Source organism: Pristiophorus japonicus, chromosome 5, assembly GCF_044704955.1.
Source record: "Pristiophorus japonicus isolate sPriJap1 chromosome 5, sPriJap1.hap1, whole genome shotgun sequence".
Taxonomy (NCBI): Eukaryota; Metazoa; Chordata; class Chondrichthyes; family Pristiophoridae; genus Pristiophorus; species Pristiophorus japonicus.
This window is the reverse complement of record NC_091981.1, coordinates 126,239,753-126,264,867: the sequence shown is the minus strand read 5'-3', so window position 1 is coordinate 126,264,867 and position 25,115 is coordinate 126,239,753. Positions and strand designations below refer to the sequence as shown.

The following is a 25,115-nucleotide window of genomic DNA, read 5'->3' as shown; positions in this document are numbered from 1 at the left end:
ATATTTACTAATTTCAAACCTGAATTATTAGATGCCCTTTGTAAATTGTACTTCCATGAAATTCGGTATTTCTTATCCCAAACCACAAATGTCCAAGAACACAATAATAAAGTCACAACAGGACAGGTTTTAATTTATGGTTGTAACACATATACGGTATCTACTTTAAAAGAGAAATGAAAGGAACTTAAATATTGTACAGCAAATATAGTTCAAATTAAGAGACAAATTAGGTATAGTTCTAATAGATACAAACAATTACATCCCATCTCTTTTTAAAAAGAGAAAACTAAAGATGTTTATCGTGCAGTATTTTTTGACCTCCACTTCACTCCGAGTTACTCCAGTGACAGTTTACAACAAGGTACCCTTGGAGCAGCTCCATTGATTTTAACAGAATCCAATGCTTTGTGGCCAATATAGGGGTTTCTATTTCCCTAAAAAACATTACAGGCAGAAAGTAAATCAGTATTCAGCAGCTTGGGAGAGGAATAGAGACAGAAAATATTCCCTAGTCTTTCCCTCTCTTCCAAGTTTCTATTGGTTTTAATACAGACCAGTGCTGTAGATGTGGGCACATTATACAGTCCCCCTCTACTAAATGAACACAGTTGCATTACTATTTGAGAGATCACATAGCGCACCTTCAGAGCTTGAAATAGAAACCCAAAGTTTCGTTAATTTATAGTATTTTTCAAAACGTGTTATTAATTTAACTCTGATACCAATGCTACACTATGGCCCTCAAAAGATACAGTAGAACATTTATAAAGAATATTTTAATTCTATGATTCAAATAATGATGTAGTGTGATTTAGTTTGTAGTATATGGAAAGTTGATTTACCTGGTTTGGAGGCGAAATATCCAGAACGCACTGAAATATGCGAGATCCTTCAGCACAAACCAGAGAGGATTGCAGAGTATACTCAGAAATGCTTGTGGCTATCAATGCAGTAAGTGTCCCTTGTGAAACTGCTTCAGCAATCAAATACTTCAAAACTGAAAAAAGAGATTGCACAGATTTCCATGTTAGCAATGCAATTAAATAAAAATGAAACAACTCACTACATTTTCAATATTCAATATCAAATGTATCAACATGATTAGCGATGGAAACCATTTAAGACATTCAAGACTCTTGACAATATAACACATTTTACACAGCAACCAAGGAACATATTCCCAATCATAATTAAAATTTAAATTAAATTCATACCACTTAAAAGATATTTTACATTTACACAAAAGTAGTTCAAATATATTTTCATATTATTCCCAATTCTTTTTTCCCTTCATAGTTGCTAATCCTGTCCAGTCTCTAAAGATTCTTTACAAGAGTCAAAAATCTGCACAATATGTGGGGAGTAAATTAAAAATAACATTTGCTCAGTCAGCCTACAGTATAGCAACTAAGAACCCATTTACAGTATCTGTAATTCATCAATGATAGCACCTCCAAATTTAGCAGCAAATTATAAATGTAAAGGCAGTAGCAATGGTCCTTCTGCATCAATCAAGCTACTGGCAAAAGCAAAATAACTGCTAATTATGACACTAAAACAGCTACTCTGCACAAGCAGTTATTTTAAAAGTTGTTTTAACTTCTATAGAAGCCATCCCCCAAAAGAAAACAATTTCACAGCAGAGGAATGAAGTAGCCTTCCTCCAACATAAATACAGCATTAGTGTACCATAACACTACACCATGTTGTGGTAGGATGTGGACAACTAACTGCAATCACAGCAGCGTATACCTCAGTACCTAGTATCAAGCACTTGAGCGAGGAGCAGCAACAGAAAATACTCTCCAGCTTCCTCTTCTATTTCCAGACTTAATCTCAACTGAAAGGCAAATTATAAGGCAAGTCAGCTTGCACAGATTCTTTGCATTTCCTAGAAGTTAGCTTAATAGCATAAATAGCAGTTTGGCCAAAGAACAAGTCACCTGTTACCCTCGCAATCAACAAATATGAAAGAATAAAAAAAGTACTTTACAAAAAATGTGTGTCGTATACTGACAAATTAGCTGACAAGTGTTAATTTGTTTTCTATGAAATACTATTGGTATGCAGTAACCAGAAAGTACTCCAGAAATTAACCTGTCCATACCACAGGCACATTTCAAGAGTTTTCTAATTATCTTAAGCAATAATTATTTTTTTTTAAACTTTTAAATAAGAAAACCAAGTCGGCCAAGTGATATTGTCCAGTTGTGTAATGTGTAAGGCATTTATCTGTCAAACACACAATATCCAAACTCAAATCCCTGTGGTTGGGTTTCCAATGTTCTATCCCCATAATCAGGCAATCCACTACCAATGACTCTAGTAAATTTAATTACCGCGAGATAGCAGAAATATTTTATCATTTTTTGTAATTAAATGCATCAGATACAATTTCTTTTCAACAGTTCATAAGAGTGTATTGTTTTCAGTCTTGAAGTAATAATGATCCCATTCTAATGTTACTGGCCTGTTACTGGATAGGTGCTAAAAGTTTTAAAATTGAAGTAATTACTTTGAGAAAGCTGTTTGCTAAGAATAGCCTCGGCACTGTGTTCATGTTCTGGGGTAGAGACGGCACCAGTAATATGATCCAAGTCATCCAACAGAATAATAGAAGGCTGTCTCCATGCTGCCTCTGTAAAAGCTTCTTCCCATTTCTTACGGATATTTTCAGCCCTTTTACCTAGATGTAAAAACAAATTAACAAGGTTTATATTAACAGTTGCACACAGACTCTTCTCCCTTCAACATGTATGTCTAAAACACAATCTTTCATTCCATTTATGTAAGCATATATAATTTAACACTTAATATTGCAGATTTTTTAAATAAGTGACATTTGAAAATTTCTATACATTCTCACTATTTGAGCCCATCCTAATGAAAATAAAGTCCCCGAGAAATGAACAGAATGTTCCACATGTTTCACACGGCAATTCATGAGACTATGGAACTGATCAAGAGAGCCACTCATGCAAACAAAAACAAAATATTTCTGCTACACTGAACAAAGAACAATAACTTGCATTTATATAGCTCCTTTAAGAGAAGAACGTCCCGAGCAGTGTTCCACCTAGTGTGTATGGGCGTGCATCAATTGGGAGGTCCAATGAGCTGCTCACAAGCTGTTGCCGCTGAAAGATATCATGCAAATTTAAAGGGACCGCACATGAAAAATAATTAGAGGGAACATTGGTACCAAGGTGATTCACAGAGGTGCAATCAGACAAAAATGGATGCCGAGCCAAAGGAGCTATTAGAAGGGTGACCAAAAGTTTAATCACAGATGGCCTTAAGGAAGATCTTACAGGAGGAGAAAGGAGATGGAGAGGCAGAGGGGTTCAAGAAGCATATTCCAGACTTTGAGCATTGATGGCTGAAGTCATGGCCACCAATAGTGGGGCAAGGGAGGGGGATACACTAGAAGCCAGAGTCAGAGGTTCTGGAGGGGGGGGGGGGGGGGGGAGAGAGAATTGTGGAGATTCAAGAGGTTATAGGTATAGAGAGGGGCAAGGCCATAAAAGGATTTAAACACGAGGATGATTGGAAATGTTGAGTGACCGGAAACCAATGGTCAACAAAGGCATGAGTGATGGCTAAGTAGGACTTGGTGTGGGATAGGATACTGTCAGCAAATGTTCGATGAGCTGAAGTTTATGGAGAGTGAAGGATGGAAGGCTAGCCAGGAGAACATTAGAATAGTTGAGTCTGGAGGCGACAAAGGCATGGACAAGAGTTTCAGCAGTAGGGGTGATGTAGGGGTGGAGGCAAGCTATGTTACAGAAATAGAAGTGGGTGGTCTTCATGATAAAAAGAATATTGGTCAGCAGTTCAGCTCAGGGTCAAATAGAAGGGATGGAATCAGTGACAAAGGTATAAAGTTTTTAGCAGGAGCTGAAGTTAATGGCTTTGATCTTCACAATGTTTAATTGGAGAAGACTGGATGTTGGACAAGCAGTCTAATAGCACAGAGACAGAGGAGGGTCGAGAGAGGTGGAGTTGGGCATCATCAGCATACACGTGGAACCAGACACGATGTCTTCAGATAATGTTGCCAAGGGGTAGTATGTAGATGAGGAAGATTAGGGAATCAAGAATTGATTCTTGGGGAACTCCAGATGCTCTGGTGATGATTGGATTGGTAAGAATCATGTAGCCTTAGCATCTAATGTAATGCAAGAAATTGATAGTTGAATTAATTCATTGCTTCATAAACATAATTCAACATCAATTTTTCCTTGCTCAGGTGGGGGTTCCGGTGTGGCTATATAGTCTTGGTTTTTCTCTGAATTTATTCTGTGCCCCATGCTCTGGTGAGATTCTGGTACTGGCCTCTGTGTATTGTGCTGTTCCTGATGCACTGACGACTCAGTCTCAGTCCCACAGTGTAGTTAACAGATTGATGATGATGATTCGAACAGAGAGGATTTGCATAATAATTCTGAGACTAAGCTGCAAATTTTGAGGAGACTCTCAGAACTACTTTTTTCATAAACTCCACCTTCCCTTTTCCCTTGTTAAGCACAAATCCTCACCTGTCACTGAGCTGAAGCTTGCAGAAAACCTTGATTAAACCACATTTAGAATACTGTATCCAATTTTGGTCCCCTAATATGGTGGGTGATATAAAGGCTTCAGAGACAGTTCAGAGGAGGACCACAAGAATGATTTCCATATCAAAACAACCATAGTCACTCAGATAGGCTTAAAAAGCTGGACATATTCATTTTAGATATGCATAGAAGTCAGGGTTATTTGATAGAGGTGTATAAAATATTTAAAGAGCTAGATTGGGGAAGACCAGGGTCATGTGTATAAAAAACAAAGATGCATTTATATAACTTTTATTTATATAGCGCCTTTAACGTAGTAAAATGTCCCAAGGCGCTTCACAGCAGTGTTATAGACAAACAGATACATTTGACACCGAGCCACAGAAGAAATTAAGGCAGATGATCAAAAGCTTGTTTAAAGAGGTAAGTTTTATTGAGCGTCTTAAAGGAGGAAAGAGAGGTAGAAAGGCATAGAGGTTTAGGGAGGGAGTTCCAGAGCTTAGGGCCCAGGCAGCTGAAGGCACGTCCACCGATGGTTAAGCAGTTAAAATGAGCGATGTTCAAGAGGCCAGAATTTGAGGAGCGCAGACATCTTGTGGGATTGTGAGGCTGAAAAAGATTACAGATAGGGAGGGGCAAGTCAATGGAGTGAGTTTCTATAGGTATATAAAAAGGAAAAGAATGACTAAAGTAAATGTTGGTCCCTTAGAGGACGAGACCGGGGAATTAGTGATGGGGAACATGGAGCTGGCAGAAACTCTGAACAAATATTTTGTATCAGTCTTTACGGTAGAGGACACGAACAATATTCCAACAGTGGATAGCCAAGGGACTATAGGGGGGGAACTTAACACAATCACAATCACTAAGGAGGTGGTACTCAGTAAGAAAATGGGACTAAAGTCAGATAAATCCACGGGACCGAATGGCTTACATCCTAGTCTTAAGAGAAGTAGCGGCAGGGATTGTGGATGCATTGGTTGTAATTTACCAAATTTCCTTGGATTCTAGCGAGGTCCCAGCAGATTGGAAAACTGCAAATGTAATGCCCCGATTTAAAAAAGGCAGACAAAAAACAGGAAACTATAAACCAGTTAGCCAAACATCTGTGATTGGGAAAATGTTGGAGTCCATTATTAAAGAAGCAGTGGCGGGATATTTGGAAAAGCAAAATTCGGTCAGGCAGAGTCAGCATGGATTTATGAAGGGGGAAGTCATGTTTGATGAATTTGATGGAGTTCTTCGAGGATGTAACGAACAGAGTGGATAAAGGGGAACCAGTGGATGTGGTGTATTTGGACTTCCAGAAGGCATTTGACAAGGTGCCACATAAAAGATTACTGCACAAGATAAAAGTTCACGGGGTTGGAGGTAATATATTAGCATGGATAGAGGATTGGCTAACTAACAGAAAACAGAGAGGTCGGGATAAATGGTTCATTTTCTGGTTGGCAACCAGTAACTATTGGGGTGCTGCAGGGATCAGTGCTGGGACCCCAACTATTTACAATCTATATTAATGACTTGGAAGAAGGGACTGACTGTAATGTAGCTAAGTTTGCTGATGATACAAAGATGGGAGGAAAAGCAATGTGTGAGGAGAACACACAAAATCTGCAAAAGGACAGACAGGCTAAGTGAGTGGGCAAAAATGTGGCAGATGGAGTATAATGTTGGAAAGTGTGAAGTCATGCACTTTGGCAGAAAAAAAATCAAAGAGCAAATTATTATTTAAATGGAGAAAGATTGCAATTTGCCACAGTACAGCGGGACCTGGGGGTACTTGTGCATGAAATGCAAAAGGATGGTATGCAGGTACAGCAAGTGATCAGGAAGGCCAATGGTATCTTGGCCTTTATTGCAAAGGGGATGGAGTATAAAAGCAGGGAAGTCTTGCTACAGCTATATAAGGTATTGGTGAGGCCACACCTGGAATACTGCGTAAGGTTTCTATATTTACAAAAGGATATACTTGCTTTGGAGGCAGTTCAGAAAAGGTTCACTAGGTTGATTCCGGGGATGAGGGAGTTGACGTATGAGGAAAGGTTGAGTAGGTTGGGCCTCTACTCATTGGAATTCAGAAGTATGAGAGGTGATCTTATCGAAACATATAAGATAATGAAGGGGCTTGACAAGGTGGATGCAGGGAGGATGTTTCCACTGATAGGGGAAACTAGAACTAGCGGGCATGATCTTAAAATAAGGGGCCGCCCATTTAAAACAGAGATGAGGAGAAATTTCTTCTCTGAGGGTTGTAAATCTGTGGAATTTGCTACCTCAGAGAGCTGTGGAAGCTGGGACATTGAATAAATTTAAGACAGAAAGAGTCAGTTTTTTAAACGATACGGTGATAAGGGGTTATGGGTGCGGGCGGGGAAGTGGAGCTGAGTCCATGATCAGATCAGCCATGATCTTACTGAATGGCGGAGCAGGTTCGAGGAGCCGTATAGCCTACTCCTGTTCCTATTTGTTACGTTCTTGTGTAAACAAGGATGAGAATTTTGAAATCAAGGCGCTGTTTAACTGGGAGCCAATGCAGGTCAGAAAGCACTGGGGTGATGGGTGATCTTGACTTGATGTGGGTTAGTACATGGGGGGGACTGCTGAATTTTGGATAATTTCAAGTAGCACCTTACACTTTGGGTGTCCCAAAGTGCTTTATAGCCAATGAAGTACCTTTTTTTTTGTAAGTGCAGTCACTGTTGTAATGTAGGAAACGCACAGCAAGCTCCTACAAACAGCAATGTGATAATGACCAGGTAATCTGTTTTAAAGATGTTGGTTGAGGGATAAATATTGGTCTGGACACCGGGGATAACTCCCTGCTCTTCAAAATTGTGCTATGGGATCTTTTACGTCCACCTGAGAGAACAGACAGGGCCTTGATTTAATGTCTCATTCGAAAGACAGCACCTCCGATAGTACAGCATTCCCTCAGTACTGCACTGGATTGTCAACCTAGATTTTTATGCTCAAGTCTCTGGAGTGGAACTTGAACCCACAACCTTCTGATTCAGGCAAGAGTGTTACCAACTTAGCCACAGCTGGCATTTTACGCACGTCTAGGGCTAGGTTAGATATTGGGTGCTTCTTTTTTCCCCATGAGGATAGCAGATCTATGGAACATAAGAAATAGGAACTGGAGTAGGCCATTTGGTCTCCGAGCCTGTTCGCCATTCAACAAAATCATGGCTGATCTTCTACTTCAACTCCACCTTCCCGCATTATCCCCATATCCCTTAATTCCCAAAAATGTATCGACCACTGTCTTGAATATACTCAATAACGGAATATCCACAGCTCTCTGGGATAGAGAATTCCAAAGATTCACAACCCTCCGAGTGAAGAAATGTCTCCTCATCTCAGTCCTAAATGGCTGACCCCATGTTCTAGATTCCCCAATCAGAGGAAACATTTTCTCAGCATTAACCCTGAATTTTATATATTTCAATTAGATCACCTCTCATTCTTCTAAACGCTACTCAATCTCTCATAGGACAATCCCCTTATTCCAGGAACCAGTCTAGTGAACATTCATTGCTCTCCCTCTGAGGCCAGTATGTTTTTCCTTAGGTAAGGAGACCAGAACTGTACACAGTACTCCTGCTGTGGCAATGCCCTGTATAATTGTACCAACACTTCTTTACTCTTGTACTCTAATCCCTTTGTAACAAAAGCTAACATACCATTTGCTTTCCTAATTGCTCGCTGTACCTGCATATTAACTTTGTGATTCACATACAAGGACACCCAGGTCCCTTTGAATGCCAACATTTTGCAGTCTCTCACCATTCAAAAAATATTCTGCTTTTTGGTTTTTCCTACCAAAATGGATAACTTCACACTTCCCCACATTGTATTCCATTTGCCATATTCTTGTCCACTCAGTCACCCTGTCTATATCTCTCTGCAGCCTCTTTGCGTCCTCCTTACAGCTTAATTACCTACATAACTTTGTATCATCAGCAAACTTGGATACGTTAGTCCCTTCATCGAAGTCATTAATAGATTGTGAATAGCTGAGGCCCAAGCACTGATCCTTGCTGTACCCCGCTAGTTACAGCCTGTCAACCCGAAAAAGTCCCATTTATTCCTACTCTCTGATTTCTGTCCATTAGCCAATCCTCAATCCAAGCTAATATATTACCCCTAATCCCATGAGTCCTAATTTTGTGTAATAACCTCTTGTGTGGCACCTGATCAAATGCTTTTTGAAAATCTAAATACGTTACATCCAATGGTTCCCCCTTATCCATCCTACTAGTTACATCTTCAACAAACTCAAAGATTTGTCAAACACTTTTTCCCTTTCAGAAAACCATGTTGACTTTGCCTAATCATACAGGTGCAGCGTCCAAAATCTGGAGTTCCGGAATCTGGACTGATTGGTGGCAGGGTTGTCCGGAATCCATAAAATGTTCCGGAATCCAGACCCGCCGTCCGAGGTCCTGCCGCTGCCCGACCTCTGACCTCGCTTCACCGCCCCTCGCCTTGGCCGCTGCCCAACCTCGGGCCTTGCCCCACCGCCGCCACTGCCCAACCTCGGGCCTTGCCCCACCGCCGCCACTGCCCGACCTCGGGCCTCACCTTGCCGCCGCCGTTGCTCGACCTCAGGCCAGGCGCCTCACCGCCACTGCCCAACCTTGGGCCTCACCTCACCGCTGCTGCTGCCCGATCTTGGGCCTCGTCTCACCGCCCCTCGCCACACCGCTGCCCGACCTCGGGCCTCACCTCACCGCCGCGGCCCTTAGCTCGGGGCTTCGTCGCCAGCCCGCCCGAACACCTCCTCTGCGACGGGGGACCTAACCAGCTCCTCTTCGGCAGGGCCCCGCCCGAACACTTCCTCTGCAACGGGTCCACCTGAACACCACCTCGGCAGCGGAGCCCGATCGGCTCCACCTCGGCGGGGCCTGGCCCGAACGGCTCCACCTCGCCTCGGCGGGGCCCGGCCCGAACGGCTCCGCCTCGGCGGGATTGGACCGGTTAGACACAGGAAGAATGTTCCCGATGTTGGGGAAGTCCAGAACCTGGGGTCACAGTCGAAGGATATGGGTAAGCCATTTAGGTCCGAGATGAGGAGAAACTTCTTCACTCAGAGAATTGTGAACCTGTGGAATTCTCTACCACAAAGTTGTTGAGGCCAGTTCGTGAGATATATTCAAAAGGGAGTTAGATGTGGCCCTTACGGCTAAAGGGATCAAGGGGTATGGAGAGAAAGCAAAAATGGGGTACTGAAGTTGCATAATCAGCCATGATCATATTGAATGGTGGTGCAGGCTCGAAGGGCCGAATGGCCTACTCCTCAACTTATTTTCTATGTTTCTAAGTAGTCACCTGTCGAATGGAGCAATGTGTGGCGTGCTGAGACATACCACAGATGTCACCAGCTAAAGCCTGAAAGGAGCCCAATGCATAGAAGGAAAGTGTCGCAGTAACCTTTACCTCAACAGGCAGTGCGGTCCCGATGGTGCTGGTAGGCTGCAGATCTCCCTTAGTTAGCTAGCATATGTCAGCGATGACCACCTTTCGGAAGCGCAGCCTCCTAAGCCATCTGTTATCAGACAAGTTCAGGTATGATTGCTTCTCCCTGTAAGTTCGTCGGGTGTATCCAACATGTGAGCATTTACAAATAATGGTACAAATAATGGTCGAGAAGTTACAGACCCCATCACTATTGCTATAAATGCCCCTTTTCCTAAATAAATATAAATGTGAGGTCAGTAAGGCCCTTAAATAACTCTCAAATTAAAATTATCCTGATAAGCCCCTTCTTCAAGCAGCCTCTCACTTCCTCCGACGTTCAAAATGGCATCCGTAGTGCCGAGTACTGTAAACAGTGCCAGGTAGGAGCAACTTTTCTCCAGCGATCTTCTCTGCGAGCGATCAGCCCGGCGAAGTGGCGAAAGTTGTGGTGGACGATCACCTTAGCGACGTGAAATTCTTGTGTGCCAAAAGTTGGGCCGGTGATCTTTGGGCAATGTTCCAGCCCAATTTTCCATTTTTTTAAAATAAAATGGGCGATAGCTTGCCAATTTGGACGATAGATGGGCAAAAGCCCAGCGATATCAGTGGAAAGTCTAGCTCTATGTCTATACATATACTGATTTCTTTAAGTTCCTCATTCTCTATAGACCCTTGGTTCCCCATTATTTCCAGAATGTTTTTTGTGTTGTTTAACATGAAAACAGATACTAAGTATTTGTCTCTGCTATTTCCTTATTGCCCATTATAATTCCTCCTGTCTCTGCCTCTAATGGGCCCACGTTTACTTTCATTAATCTCTTTACATATCTATAGAAACATTTACAATCTGTTTTTATGTCTCTTGCTAATTTACTCTCATATTTTTTCTCTTTCCGCATCAATTTCTTGGTCCTCCTTTGCTGAATTCTAAAATCCTCCCAATCCTTAGGCCCACTGCTCTTTTTGGCAACATTATAAACCTCTTCCTTTGATCTAATACTATTTTTAACTTCTCGTTAGCCACAGTTGGACTACTTTTCCTGTGGGGCTTTTGTGCCTTAAAGGAATGTATATTTGTTGTAAATTATGTATTAATTCTATAAGTGTTAGCCATTACTTGTCTACCATTATACCTTTTAATGTAGTTTCCCAAACAACCTTAGCCAACTTGCCCCTCATACCTACGTAGTTTGCTTTGTTTAGATTTAAGACCCTAGTTTCAGACTTAACTAAATCACTTTCAAACTGAATATAAAATTCTCTATTATGGTCACTCTTCCTAAAGGCCCCTTTACTACATGGTTATTAATTAACCCTTTCTCACTGCACAATACTAGATCTAAAATAGCCTGTTCCCTAGTTGGTTCCTTACATACTGATCTAGAAAACTATCCTATATACATTCCATGAACTTGTCCTCCACACTACTACTGCAAATGTGGATTGCCCGGTCTAAATGTAAATTAAAGTCCCCCATGATTCCTGCCTGGGGCAGAGGTCATGTCATTTTTTTGCATTTCCCAGGCAATTTAATGGCTGGTGGTGGGTAGATGGTGTCTAATCATAATGCTTCTGGTATTATCACTTTATGGGGCAGGCTTGATGGACTTTTCTTGCCTGTCATTTTCATATGTTTGTATGTTAGTCCCCCTACTAATAACAAATTATTGCCCTCGATGAGCAGTAACGTTCTCCACCTAATCCTCCCTCCCCACCCACTGAGAACCAGCTCATGTTTTATCCACAGCTCAAAACCTACTCTCTTGGGGCTAGAAATTCTACTCGTTAGCACTCGCTGAGGGTGTTAATGGGGCGCAAATGAATACTGACTGGGCACGGCGCTGTTAACGACTCCTGCCATATTGGCCATGAGTTTAGTGGTGGCGCTACGGCTTTGCACCCTGATCTCCTGCTCCCCGAGATCATGACATCATAGTTAGGCATATCACCATGGCCCCGAAATTCACTTTCACTCCCTGGAGTAGCCCTGGGCAGAACAGTGGCAGCTGCAGGAGGCGTGGTTCGGACGCTACCAGAGCTAAAATTAAAGGCGAGGTGGACGAGTGGGAAAAAAAAACTTACCTTTGTCGTCACGCCGCCGCTCCATTTTCTTCGCAGGGTCTTGGCCACAATCGCTCTGCCCGGCACGGGCTGATCACGTGGCATCTCTGCTCCATGGTGGTCCAGGTAAGGTCCCTTTTTCATTTGCATAGTCTGTAGCGTGGGCCCTTTCCTTTAAGTGAGGGAAGGGCTCCTCAGACACAGCAGCGCTGTGCAGCCCAGAGCGCAGCGCTGCAGAGGCGTCTGTCCTGTTAGCGCTCCACTTCCTTCTGGGGGTGGTAACCCGAATTTTGAGAGGGGCTAGACTTCAGCACCTGGTGCTAAGTCTCACGCCTCCCAACTGTTACCACCCCAAACAGGGCAATACTGAATTTCTACTCGATACTGTCTGGAACATCCCCCCCTACCCCCACCCCCACCCCCACACTGCCGGAGATGAAATGGAGCCCGGGCCTAGTGCTGCTTCCCCTCTCATCCACTGTCTTCTTCCTCTCCTTTCCTCCCCTCCCGCCACACGGTTAGGAAATGGGCTTTGATCCATTTATTGTTCTTTGCTCCCTCCTCTCCTCTTAGTAGTAGTACTACTACAGCGCCTTCACAGGAGCGTTATCTAACAAAATTCGACACCAAGCCACAAAAGTCACTATTGGGGTAAATGACTAAAAGCTTGGTGAAAGTGGTAGGTTTTAAGGAGCGTCTTAAAAGGAGAGAGAAGTGGAGAGGCAGAGGGAATTCCAGAGCTTAAGGCCAAGGCAACTGAAGGCACAGCCGCCAATGTTAGAGCGATTAAAATCGGAGATATTCAAAAGGCCAGAATTGGAGGCCTTGGTTTTTCTAGACGTGGTTTCATCTCTTTTTGAAAGACCACTGGAAGATTGACTAATACATATAACATTTTATTAAGATACATGTCCCTCCCTTACAATGACTTTGACCAACACGATTCTCTAGAAATTACATTGCTCCGTTGTTCGATTTGAATGACAGCCAATAAAATGTTAAGATCCTGTAACCACAGCAATATGAAGAATTCAAACAAATCTTCCTGGATTCGTTAAAGCCATTTGTTGGAACCATTTGCGACGGTCATTAGTGCCTCTGGGGGGACGCTAATGGGTGCAAAACACTTGTCGCCCAGGATAGGGTGGGGCGGGCACCACCAGCTCCCAGGAGTTTGCGGAGGCACCGTCACGGTAACGCCATGCCCCGCTGGTAGCGCCCCAGGCAGCCACGCAACCGGTAATGGCGTCATCGCCGGGTGCGCAGCAACACCTTTGCGCTGCGTGCCAACCCCTTCCCACCCTGTGGGGGATATTGCCCATGCGGCTGGCGTGAACTGGTGTCAGCGCCAAATCACGGGGCGGAAGTTGAAGAGGAGAGCGCCACACCCCCATCTTTCCCGTTTTGTCGGCTCAGGTCGGCTTCAATAGTTGCTCACAAGCATGATCTGGGCCGCCATTGTGCAGCCATTTTGGGTGCCAGGCTGCAGCCCCGGTACCACACTGACCTGGTGCTCCAGTGAAGGCCATCAGTGGCTGTGCAAAGTGCACAGCGGCCCTCCTCTTTAAGCGAAGGGGAGGGGCGTTGATGCACATTTGCACGCCATGGAGCATCCACATTGCGATCCAATCGCGCCCCTTTAGCGCCTCCCCACCTCCCCAAGAGGTAGTGAAGCGCGCAAGATTGCGCTCCACTTCCTTTGAGGGGCGGTAAGCCCAATTCAGCGTCCGGGGCAGGACTTCCGCGCCTGGCACAGGATGTCCCACCCCGAGCAGGTTACCACCCACAATCAGGCCGCAGGGCAATTTCACACCGAGTTTAAAAAGTGTTTTCATGCTAAACTTCAAGGCCATTATTTTCCAATTTAAATCAGAAATATTTTGAAATATACTTAGTATCTTTAGAAAAGTAAGATTGTTTTCTTCTTTTGAACATGCAAACATTTAACCTTGTTAGTTGCTATTAGTCTCATCATGTGCACTATAATTCCAATTTACCTATTCTTACCTCGCAAGCTTTTACAGTCAATAATTTCCACATGTGCTTCCAGTTTATCTGCTGCTTCTCTGCAAATGGCCTTGGCTAAAGTAGTTTTCCCACTGCCCTGAAAAAGTTAAATTTCCCATGTTAATTTTTATAAATGGCAGAGGTTACGAACTAGATTCTTTCTCTAAGCTGCGTAATTATTTTTTAACCATAAAAGGGTATAGACATCTCCTTTGTCTATAATATTTTCTTTGAAGACACTATTCTGTTCATCAAGGAGATCTGCCGATAGCTCAGCAAGTTTATCCAGCGAGTAGATGAGCCATGTAGATCAGGAAGGCCCCAGGCCTGATAAAAATGAAATTTAAGATGTGTTTGTAAATGGTTTTAATGGTCATAGGACCTCCAGCTCCCAATATTCAGGTCTTGCATAGCCAGAGGAAATCCCAAAGTTAAATTCCTGGATTCATTCAGGCTGTCTGCCTTAAGACCCAAGTGAGATAAAAATGACTGCAGTGTCCAGCCTTGAGAATCCCTCATAGACCATTACTGTGATTTTTGCAACTTGAGCCATGGAGTAGTATGACAGGAAGTTCCACAAACAATAGCTATACAGAGTGTACAGTGGGATGAGAGGGAGGATGAGAGAAAAGTGTAAATCGGAGAATACAAAAGATTAGATTACAACAGTAAATTGTTAGAGTCCATGAAAAAGATTCACAATTATAGTGTAAATAATCAATGAAACTGGAGCCTAGATTTTCCCTTTCATTGTGATTACCATTGGAATTTTGGTGGAGTGCAACTTCTCCCCATTTCACTGCCTCAGTGACTGACCCTGGACGAGGTTACAGAGTCAGCCTAATTTGAAAATTGTGGACGAGCTCTAGACATTAGCAACATCTGATTGGGAGCTCATCCATCTGGAAGCAGGAAACATACTGCAAAAGGATTTAAAAGCTTACAGCCACTTAAAGGAATAGGGCCGTGATTTCTCCTACCTCAGCAGGACTGGTGTGGCTAGGGTCAGTCCCAATCTCGCTTCTGGCTCCAGCCCGCTCTGTAGAATGATTTTACCATGATTGGGCTTGTTAAGCCCGTCCACCACATTTGCCGGCAATTGAAGGAAGTGGGTCTAATGCGCAAATTTATTGCGACAGTTGTGCTGTCAGTGTTCTACAGCATCAAGGTGCTGTAAACACTGACAAGCACTGCACAAAGGTGCATGGCTGCACCGAGGCTCTTCCATGACTCCCACCACATGCTTATGGAGGGAGTCACAGCAGGCAGGGAAGTTCTCTTCCCTTCCAATGTGCGGAAGAGGCCTCCCCAGGAGGTCAACGCAACCTGGTTATACATTGCACAGGTGAACACAAGCAGGGATGTCGTCAGGACTAAGCTGCAGTGGCACAAACCTTTCAATGATCTCAGTAGATCACAAAACGTTATTGCAAAGCCACACTCAGCCTCTTCATGCTGTGTCAATCATCACATCCCCATCACTCTATCTTCCCTACCCTACTCCTGAACATCCTTACTCACACCAACTCACCTTGCACCTCCACCCATCCCTCTATATCTACATTATCACCTCCCCATCTCACCAGCCACCCCTCATCCTCACCCTAGTCCAATCATACCAACTAACAACACAACAAGGGTAGGCACGTGTGTGTTTTAGCCAATGTTCATGTGAAGAACTGTGTGTTCTTGGACAGATTTGTGCGAACCTTTGGAAGAGGCTTAGTGAGTCATTACGGTACCCCCCGCAATGGTGATGTGTGAAAGGAATAGCTTGGGCATCGTAGGGATGCTTTATGGTGTTAGTGTGGGTTGGTGCTAATCTGGCACATCATGTGGCAGCTAGGGTATACAGAGTCAAGAAAGTAAATCTGGCCATGGTGAGGCCATCCCTGGCAGCAATGTAGTCGGGTGCTGATGCCCTGTATCCTGTGTAGTATCAGTTGAATGCAGAAACGGTTGATGGTGTTGTTGGTGCTGCTGGGTTGCCTGGTGCTGGAGCTAATCGTGGTGGGATTCTGAGGACCAAGGTGAGATAGTTTCAAGGGCACAGATGCTGATGTAATAGATGGCAGGTGAAGTTGCAATGACAAGAAATCTGTCAGTGGTGAAAGGTTGTTCCAATGAAGTGACACTGGATACAGAGTTGATATCAAACACTTGCAACCTGTATAAAGCTCAATCTGTCTTCCAAATGCAGTAAGCAAGAACTTCTGAGCTTGGAAAGTGAACAACTATGAGATGGGAGCTTTTATAGTGCATTTACAGCTGTCAAGTAAAGAGATCATTTCATGGTAATGCAACTCCCGACCTGCTTACCCGACGTAATCCCTGAGCAGTGTAGACCCCGTGGGCGACCTCGTAAAATTTAAAGGTGAACTCGAAATACTTTTTAACTGTCTCTTAACAAGGTCGTAATGACCTAAATTGGGAAAGTCGCATCCTGGCGGGTTGACAGCGGGTTCCTGACCTGCTGTTTAAAAAATGCTTCCCACCTGACCCATCCCCAATTACGCCCGCTGACCCACCGAACACTGACCCCCGAGGTATCATCAATCAACTGGTCTTTTGAAAACAGGATGGAAAATCTTTGCCGATTTCTTTTTGTTTGAGAAATCTGCCATGGGAACATTGATCCACAAGTTTTCAAAGGCAGAGGAAGGCAGACTCTGGTTGGGATTGAATTGCAAAGGACCAGAAAAAGTGTGTTGAAACCCAGGGAAAGGCGATGGCGAGGATAGTCTGTTTTGGCTGCACAATCCCATGCATGGTAACTTAGTGCTGCAAGTTTAGCAATTTTACAAGGTCAGAGAGTCAGCGAGACCTTCCAAGAAATACTGTGAATGACACATGCCAGCCACTTACAACCACCTCTCCCTCCAGTCGTCAACCAGAGCTTCCTTCCCTCTTGATTGCGGATCTCTTCCATCCTACCCCCGATTGTCGACTGGTCCTTCCTTTCTCCGGCTCGATTACCGACTTTGTCCCCTCCCCCACTCCACTCCTGACCTCGCTCCCCGCTGACTGCCGACCTGAGCTTGTTTTATGCATCAGCAAGGGCAGACATCGACGACAAGGTTCAATACTGCCTCCAGTGCGTCAGCGCAGCCTTCGGCCGCCTGAGGAAGAAAGTGTTCAAAGATTAGGCCCTCAAATCTGGCACCAAGCTTGTGGTCTACAGGGCTGTAGTGATACCCGCCCTCCTGTATGGCTGGGACGTGGACCATATACAGTGGACACCTCAAATCACTGGAGAAATACCACCAACGATGTCTCCACAAGATGCTGCAAATCCCCTGGGAGGATAGACGCACCAACACCAGTGTTCTCGATCAGGCCAACATCCCCAGCATCGAAGCACTGACCACACTCGACCAGCTCCATTGGGCGGGCCACATTGTTCGCATGCCCGACACAAGACTCCCAAAGAAAGCGCTTTACTCTGAACTCCTACATAGCAAGCGAGCCCCAGGTAGGCAGAGGAAACGTTTCAAGGACACCCTCAAAGTCTCCTTGATAAAGTGCAACATCTCCACCGACGCCTAGGAGCTCCTGGCCAAAGACCGCCTTAAGTGGAGGAAGAGCATCCGGGAGGGCGCTGAGCACCAAGTCTCGTCGCTGAGAGCATGCAGAAAACAAGCGCAGATAGCGGAAGGAGCGTGCGGTAAACCAGACTCCCCACCCACCCTTTTCTCCAACGACTGTCTGTCCCACCTGTGACAGAGACTGTAATTCCAGTATTGGACTATTCAGTCACATGAGAACTCACTTTTAGAGTGGAAGCAAGTCTTCCTCGATTTCGACGGACTGCCTATGATGATGTTTTATGCATCTGCTTGCAGCTGATTGGCTGATGTCCCCAGTGGCAGCCAGAATGACCCTGCAGCATAAAAGTTCAAGCATCTGTGCCTTTCACAGCCACTGGCAGTAATGTCTAGTTTGTAGGTCAGGTTGCACCATGTACATAACTGAATTAATGGCATCCCTGGTGAAGTGCAGCCTTTACAAGCACTGCTACTTGATCTGCTTATACTAGAATGGGAAGGGAGTAGTGATTCAGTTTAGTGTTCCTTCTATTGCCTGACACCCTGTCCTCGAAGGCTCCTGCTTCTCTTCCTATAGGAGTCCAAGAGTATTGTGGCCTCTTTGGAATTAGGGCAGAGGGATAAATGAGATCCACACAGTAGAAGGAACAAAGATAGAAAGTTGTCAGAGAAATTTTTTTTTCCCAAAATTAGCTGAGATATAAGCATATAAAGCTGGGCTTCTTAATTTACCTTAGTGCATAACAATGGTAAATGCCAGTTTTATACAGGTGTAATTACAATCATCCAAAAAAAAAAGAGATCCAGTGTTATAATCCATGTCTTCACCCATGAGAATGCCACCTGAAAATCTGGGCTTTAAATGTTGGAAAATCTAGGCTTGGGTTTCTAAAAGTGCAAAATACTCAATGGAACAAATAAGTATCTCCAGTATGTAGCTGATTGAACTATGTATATAAAAAGGAACTATAAAATAAAACAAAAAATGTATACATGATACTTCTGCAGTTAGAAATGTAAACTTCTGTCATATTGTTAATATTGTTTCTGGCCTAGAAACTGCTGGAAAAATAATGGCAAGTTCACGGCGTCTGCCGTTATTAGTATGTAAAAAAAAAAATTGTGGCGAGGAAGAGATTCCCCATGAGTTGCAAATCACCACAAATTGCTGGATGATTTATGCTGCTCTGACATTAGCCTTGTAAAAATGGGAGTTCACCGTCAACCTCTGAGTGTCAAAAAAGTGCTGGATTTTCGGCGTAAATACAAATGAATCTCATGTCATAAGGACCCTGTTAATTACGTGATTTATAGTCCTGACATGAAACTCAACTTTGGAGGCCCAGAAAGGGACCAGTTGAAACTGTGGTCTCGCACCTGCAGGTTGTAAATTGTTCCTAGAGATTTGTTTAAGTTTTAATTATTTCATTTGTTCTCACTTTTCCTTTCTGTTTGTTTTCTCTCTCTCTCATAATTAAATCTTTCTTTCCCTCACTTTCTTTCTCTTTCTGTATCTAATGTGCCTCTAATTCACCCTATTCCTTTTTTGTCATTCCCTCTGTTTTTCTCTATCATTAAATTTCATTTGTTAAGAAGATAGATCATTATATGCAATGTTCAGGAGGTTCCAGATGTCCCATTGATGTTGTGGAGCTATTATCAATTTGCATTTTCAGCAATCTGAGGCACAAAAATATGACCTGAAGGGTGAGGGAGGAAAAAAAATCTAATTCATGGCAATCGCTGCTCCAGCAAATTCTGGGTTGTAATTGTAATGCTGCTAATGAAACATTTTAAATTTGTGTGACAGTTTCTCAATAGGAATTCTGTATAAAAATGTAGGCAAGTCACCTTTATTCCAGTTAGCAGTAGTGCTCCACTTCTGAGACCCTGTGCAATTGAAGCAATTTCCCATGAAAGTGGGTGACCCAATAGGCTGAGAGAGATGTGCTCAAAGGCTGACACGGCAAGCTCACGAACCCCTCTGCAAGACATTATATTTTAACATATTATAATGCAGTTACATAGCTAGGTTCTGAAAACAAAAAAAGCATTTACTGCAAACATACATATACAAAACAACTCAATAAGACAATTCTAAATCAAATTCTCTCCACACAAAATGCACTCTTAAATGACATTGAAAATAAATTAATACAATTTTTCAATGTGAGCAACACAGATCCACTAGAGCACATGTACTGGGGTGCAGCATACCTGATGAAAAACCTTAAGCTGGCCTTCCTCAGACAGCTCCTCGCAGCCAGTCAATCTACAAGAAGTAAACAAAGGACCTCCTGCTGCTAAAATATTCAAATCAAGCAGTGGTGGTTTGACCTCCATACTGCAGATGAGCAATGAAGTGAAACACATAGGCTTCCCCGAGGGATCGAAAAAGAAAATCCTTCAGTGTTATCAGTCTTCAGGTCACGAAGATTATTTTGAAGGCAAATAGTCATAATACAACTGAACTTGGAGTTTTTTTTGAGGACAGATAAATAAAAATTATTTAATACAACTGAGGTGATGTATGCAAAATATGACTGAGTAAGCTGTGTGTCTAGTAATGAAAGCACTTTCAATCTACTGCATATTTTAAAAATTAAAACTAGCATGCAGTGCTGTAAGTGAATGGAATCATTTATAATGTCATTAGTTATACTGTTTGTATAGCTTATCTGTGGAAGCATATTTTTCCAATCATCCGCTGTATTCACAGAAACCCAGAAAATGCTACAAGAACTGATAAAGGTCCAATAAGATATTCTCATTATAATGTGGTCATCGAACTGGCAGTGTGAAATGTGCTCCTAAATATGCAGTTCGTTAATCTGGAGAAGGGAAATGGAATGTGCAGGGCCCGCAGCAGCTGCTTAATTGCTGTCAGGAATGGAAAACATCACTTTGGAGCAACCAGTGACATGGTTACAAAATCTACAGCAGAAAATGCAGATGCAGCATCCAGAATCCGGAACCCTCGGGACTGAGGCCATTTCGGATTCTGCGTTTTTCCAAACTTTGGATCGTCTTTCTGATGTCACGAATCCGCAAACACCCGAACCCAAGTTCGGGTATTTCCGGATTTCGGAACATCAGAAGGGGGTGGGGGGGTCGCCGCCAAGAAGCTGTTCGGGCCGGTGGTTCCGCGCCGTGGAGCTGTTCTGGCGGGATCCCGCCGCCGAGGTGGTGTCCGGGCGGGGTCCCGCCGCCGAGGAGGTGTCCGGGCAGGGTCCCGTCGCCGAGGAGGTGTCCGGGCGGGGTCCCGCCGCCGAGGAGGTGTCCGGGCGGGGTTCCGCCGCCGAGGTGTCCGGGCGGGGTCCCGCCGAGGTGTCCGGGCGGGGTCCCGCCGCCGAGGTGGTGTCCGGGCGGGGTCCCGTCGACGAGGTGGTGTCCGGGCGGGGTCCCGTCGACGAGGTGGTGTCCGGGCGGGGTCCCGCCGCCGAGGAGGTGTCCGGGCGGAGTCCCGCCGAGGTGTCCGGGCGGGGTCCCGCCGCCGAGGAGGTGTCTGGGCGGGGTCCCGTCGCCGAGGTGGTGTCCGGGCGGGGTCCCGTCGCCGAGGTGGTGTCCGGGCGGGGTCCCGCCGCCGAGGTGGTGTTCAGGCACGCGGGCCCCGTCGCCGAGGTGGTGTTCAGGCCCGCGGGCCCCGTCGCCGAGGTGTTGGGGCAGGCGGTTGAGGAAGTCACGAGGTAAAGGCAGCGGCGGCGGGGTAAGGGCAGCGGCGACAAGGTGAGGCCCGAGGTCAGGCAGCAGCGGGGTCCTGAGGTAATGGCAGCAGCGGCAAGTTGGGCAAGGCCAGAGGTCGGGCCGGATCAATCAGTCCGTAGTCCGGATTCCAGAACATTCTGGAACTCCGGATTGTGGATGCTGCACCTGTACATTAAATTTAAAAGCCTTTAAAAAGGTGCAAAACTCACAAGCAACTACCATAAAACTATCTCCAAAAGCTCCATACAGCTTTCTGACTGCACTTCAGGATCTGTTTAATTATTGCTGAAAATGGCTATTGCCTGACTTGTACTGCTCATTGTTGGTGGGCGAGAGCAAGAAATGGCAGTAGTCAGGTAGGCAGAGATGAAAATGGTGTCGGGGGCTTGATGGCATTAACTGCATCCTTTGACCTAAATTTGCAAATATTTTTGCACCTCCTGCCTGTTTCCAACAGGAGCTCCAACTGCTAGAATGGAAGTCCACCCAAAAAACTGGGACAGACAGCTTGCTCGCACTTACACCAGTCGTCTAATTTTAGTACTGCTTTCTCCACATTTTTAGGAACACGAATATCACCCTAATTATGTATTATTCTGCTACTATAGTGCCAGTGTGTGTCCCTTTAAAGCTATAAAGGTAATGGCTTTGCAGTCATGAAATCAATTGGATGCTGATTAAAGATGGCAAGATCACAGATTAGTTTGGCTTTTAAAAAAGGTATGATTGCTAATGTTAATTAGAAGCTACTGTACAAACATTCAGACTCCTGGATCCATAAGGTATTTTCTATTGCTGGGCAAGTTTCTCTAAATTGCAAAGATGAAGGGCAATGTGGGTTAGTAGTACTGGAGGGATATCCTGGGGTCTGGGAGCAGGCTGGGGGTGTGGAAGAAGCAGAAGGACATTGAGGTCTGGAAGTGCTTCAATTTGCTCCTCGGAACAGCAGATATTTCCAGAGTCTGGGAGTGGTATATTGCGAGTCTGGAAGTAGATTTTGGAGAATGAAAATGTTGGGAAAGGGTGGCAGGGTCTGGGAGCACTGGTCTCGGTGCAATGGGAGGGGGCTGGTGTGGAAGCAGCAGTGTTGGGCTTTAGTACATCAGGGAAGATGATGCATGCAAGTAAAAGTACCAAGACCAGTAAAAAGGGTGATGATTGCATGGAAAGAGATCTTGCCGTTTGTGAGGATTGAGGAATTTGGGGCCTAGAATTAGAACATAAGCACAAAAGAAACAGGAGCAGGAGCAGGCCATTTGGCCCCTCGAGCCTGCTCCGCCATTCAATTAGTTAATAGCTGATTTTCTACCTCAACTCCACTTGCCGGCACTATCCCCATATCCCTTGATTCCCTTAATATCCAAAAATGTATCGATCTCTCTTGAATATATTCAACGACTGAGCTTCCACAGCCCTCTGGGGTAGAGAATTCCAAAGATTCACAACCCTCAGTGAAGAAATTTCTCCTCATCTCAGTCCTAAATGGCTGACCCCTTATTCTGAGACTGGGAACCCTGGTTCTAGACTCCCCAGCCAAGGAAAACATCCTCCCTGCATCTACCCAGTCAAGCCCTCTAAGAATTTTGTATGTTTCAATGAGATCACCTCTCATTCTTATAAACTCTAGAGAATATAGGCCTAGTCTACACAATCTCTCCTCAGGACATTCTCTGCATCCAGGAATCAGTCTGGTGACCCCAGAATCCCTTGGGAGCACCTGTACTTAAGAAGGCCACACAGACTGGAGAGGCACTCTGGACACCTGTAATGAAAGACTACAGTCACACTTTACTTTGAGCTCACAGTATCTGGTCAGATTCTTTATTCATACACAACAACTGGCGGCAAGATACAGATGTTGAACCCAACGATGCAGAGAACAGTGGGCATCCTGGAGAAAATTTCGGAGGGAGATGATTGGGAAACTTTCGTGGAGTGACTCGACCAATACTTCGTGGCCAACGAGCTGGAAGGAGAAGCGAACGCTGCCAATGAAAGCCGATTCTCCTTCATCGTTTGCGGGGTACCAACGTATGGCCTCATGAAAAATCTGCTTGCCCCAGCGAAACCCACAGAGAAATCATACGAAGGTTTGTGCACACTGGTCCGGGAGCATCTGAACCCGATGGAAAGCGTTCTGATAGCGAGGTACCAATTCTACACATACAAAAGGTCTGAAGGCCAGGAAGTGGTGAGCTATGTCGCCGAGCTAAGACGCCTTGCAGGACATTGTGAATTTGAAGGACATTTGGAGCACATACTCAGGGACGTCTTTGTACTTGGCATTGGCCATGAAGTGATACTTCGCAAACTTTTGACCGTAGAGACACCAACCTTAAGTAAAGCCATAGCGATAGCCCAGGCGTTCACTGCCACGAGTGACAATACCAAGCAAATCTCTCAGCACACGAGTGCTGCTACAAGTACTGTGAACAAAATGATGTTGTTTTCGAATCGCAACGTACAGGGCAGGCCTCACATTCACATGCCTGCAGCTGCTCGTCCGCAGATGTCTCAGAGTCCACCATCAAGGATGATGAATGCAAGGCCATTAACACCTTGTTGGCACTGCGGGGTGATCATCGTTTCCATTCATTCTGCTTCAAAGGATACGTTTTTAACGGCTGTGGAACAATGGGACACCTCCAAAGTATGTGCAGGCGAGCTGCAAACCCTGCTAATGCTGCAAATCACCATGTTGCAGAGGAGGACAGATTCATGGAGGATCACAACGAACCAGAGCCTCAGACCGAGGAAGCAGAGGTATATGGGGTGCACACATTTACCACAAAGTGTCCCCCAATAATGCTGAAGGTTGAATTAAATGGACTCCCGGTGTCAATGGAGCTGGACACGGGCGCAAGCCAGTCCATTATGAGCAAAAAGACTTTCGATAAATTGTGGTGCAGCAAGGCTTCAAGGCCAGTCCTGACTCCTATTCGCACTAAATTGAGAACTTACATAAAGGAACTGATTCCCGTAATCGGCAGTGCTACTGTAAAGGTCTCCTATGATGGAGCGGTGCACAAACTACCACTCTGGGTGGTACCGGACAATGGTCCCACGCTGCTTGGCAGGAGCTAGCTGGGGAAGTTACGCTGGAACTGGGACGATTTCCGAGCGCTCTCGTCCGTTGACAACACTTCATGTGCCCAGTCTTAAACAAGTTCCCCTCGCTGTTCAAACCAGGCATCGGGAAGTTCCAAGGAGCAAAAGTGCAGATCCACCTAATTCCGGGGGCGCGACCCATCCATCACAAGGCGAAAGCAGTACCGTACATGATGAGAGGGTGGAGATCGAGCTGGACATGCTGCAACAAGAGCGCATCATTTCGTCGATCGAATTCAACGAGTGGGTCAGTCCGATTGTTCCAGTCTTCACAGAAGATGGCACAGTCAGAATTTGCGATAATTACAAAGTAACTATCAATCGTTTCTCCCTACAGGATCAATACGCACTACCAAAGGCTGACGACCTTTTTGCGACGCTGGCGAGAGGAAAGACGTTCACGAAGCTGGACTTGACCTCGGCTTACATGACGCAGGAGCTGGAGGAATCATCGAAGGGCCTCACCTGCGTCAACACGCACAAAGATTTACAACAGATGCCCGTTTGGGATTCGATCAGCCGCGGCGATATTCCAGAGAAACATGGAAAGCTTACTGAAGTCGGTCCCGCGCACCATGGTCTTCCAGGACAACATCTTGGTTACAGGTCGGGACACAGTCGAGCATCTGCAGAACCTGGAGGAGGTTCTTAGCCGGCTCAACCGCGT

At 44.9% G+C, this 25,115-nt stretch overlaps 1 protein-coding gene across 2 annotated transcripts in view; it reads right to left on the bottom strand.

The window, feature by feature from the left end:
- pex1 (peroxisomal biogenesis factor 1) overlaps positions 1-25,115 on the bottom strand; it is a 119,458-nt gene that overhangs the window by 54,242 nt on the left and 40,101 nt on the right. For both annotated transcript variants that reach the window (XR_011593346.1, XM_070880922.1), the window contains exons 10-13: positions 19,487-19,619; positions 14,091-14,187; positions 2,519-2,689; positions 846-1,000 (exon numbers count right to left, since the gene is read on the bottom strand). Coding sequence is in view for 1 of the 2 variants with exons in the window: in XM_070880922.1 (XP_070737023.1) it covers positions 846-1,000; positions 2,519-2,689; positions 14,091-14,187; positions 19,487-19,619 (556 nt within the window). In the remaining variant the exon portion in view is untranslated. The remainder of the gene's footprint in view (positions 1-845; positions 1,001-2,518; positions 2,690-14,090; positions 14,188-19,486; positions 19,620-25,115) is intronic.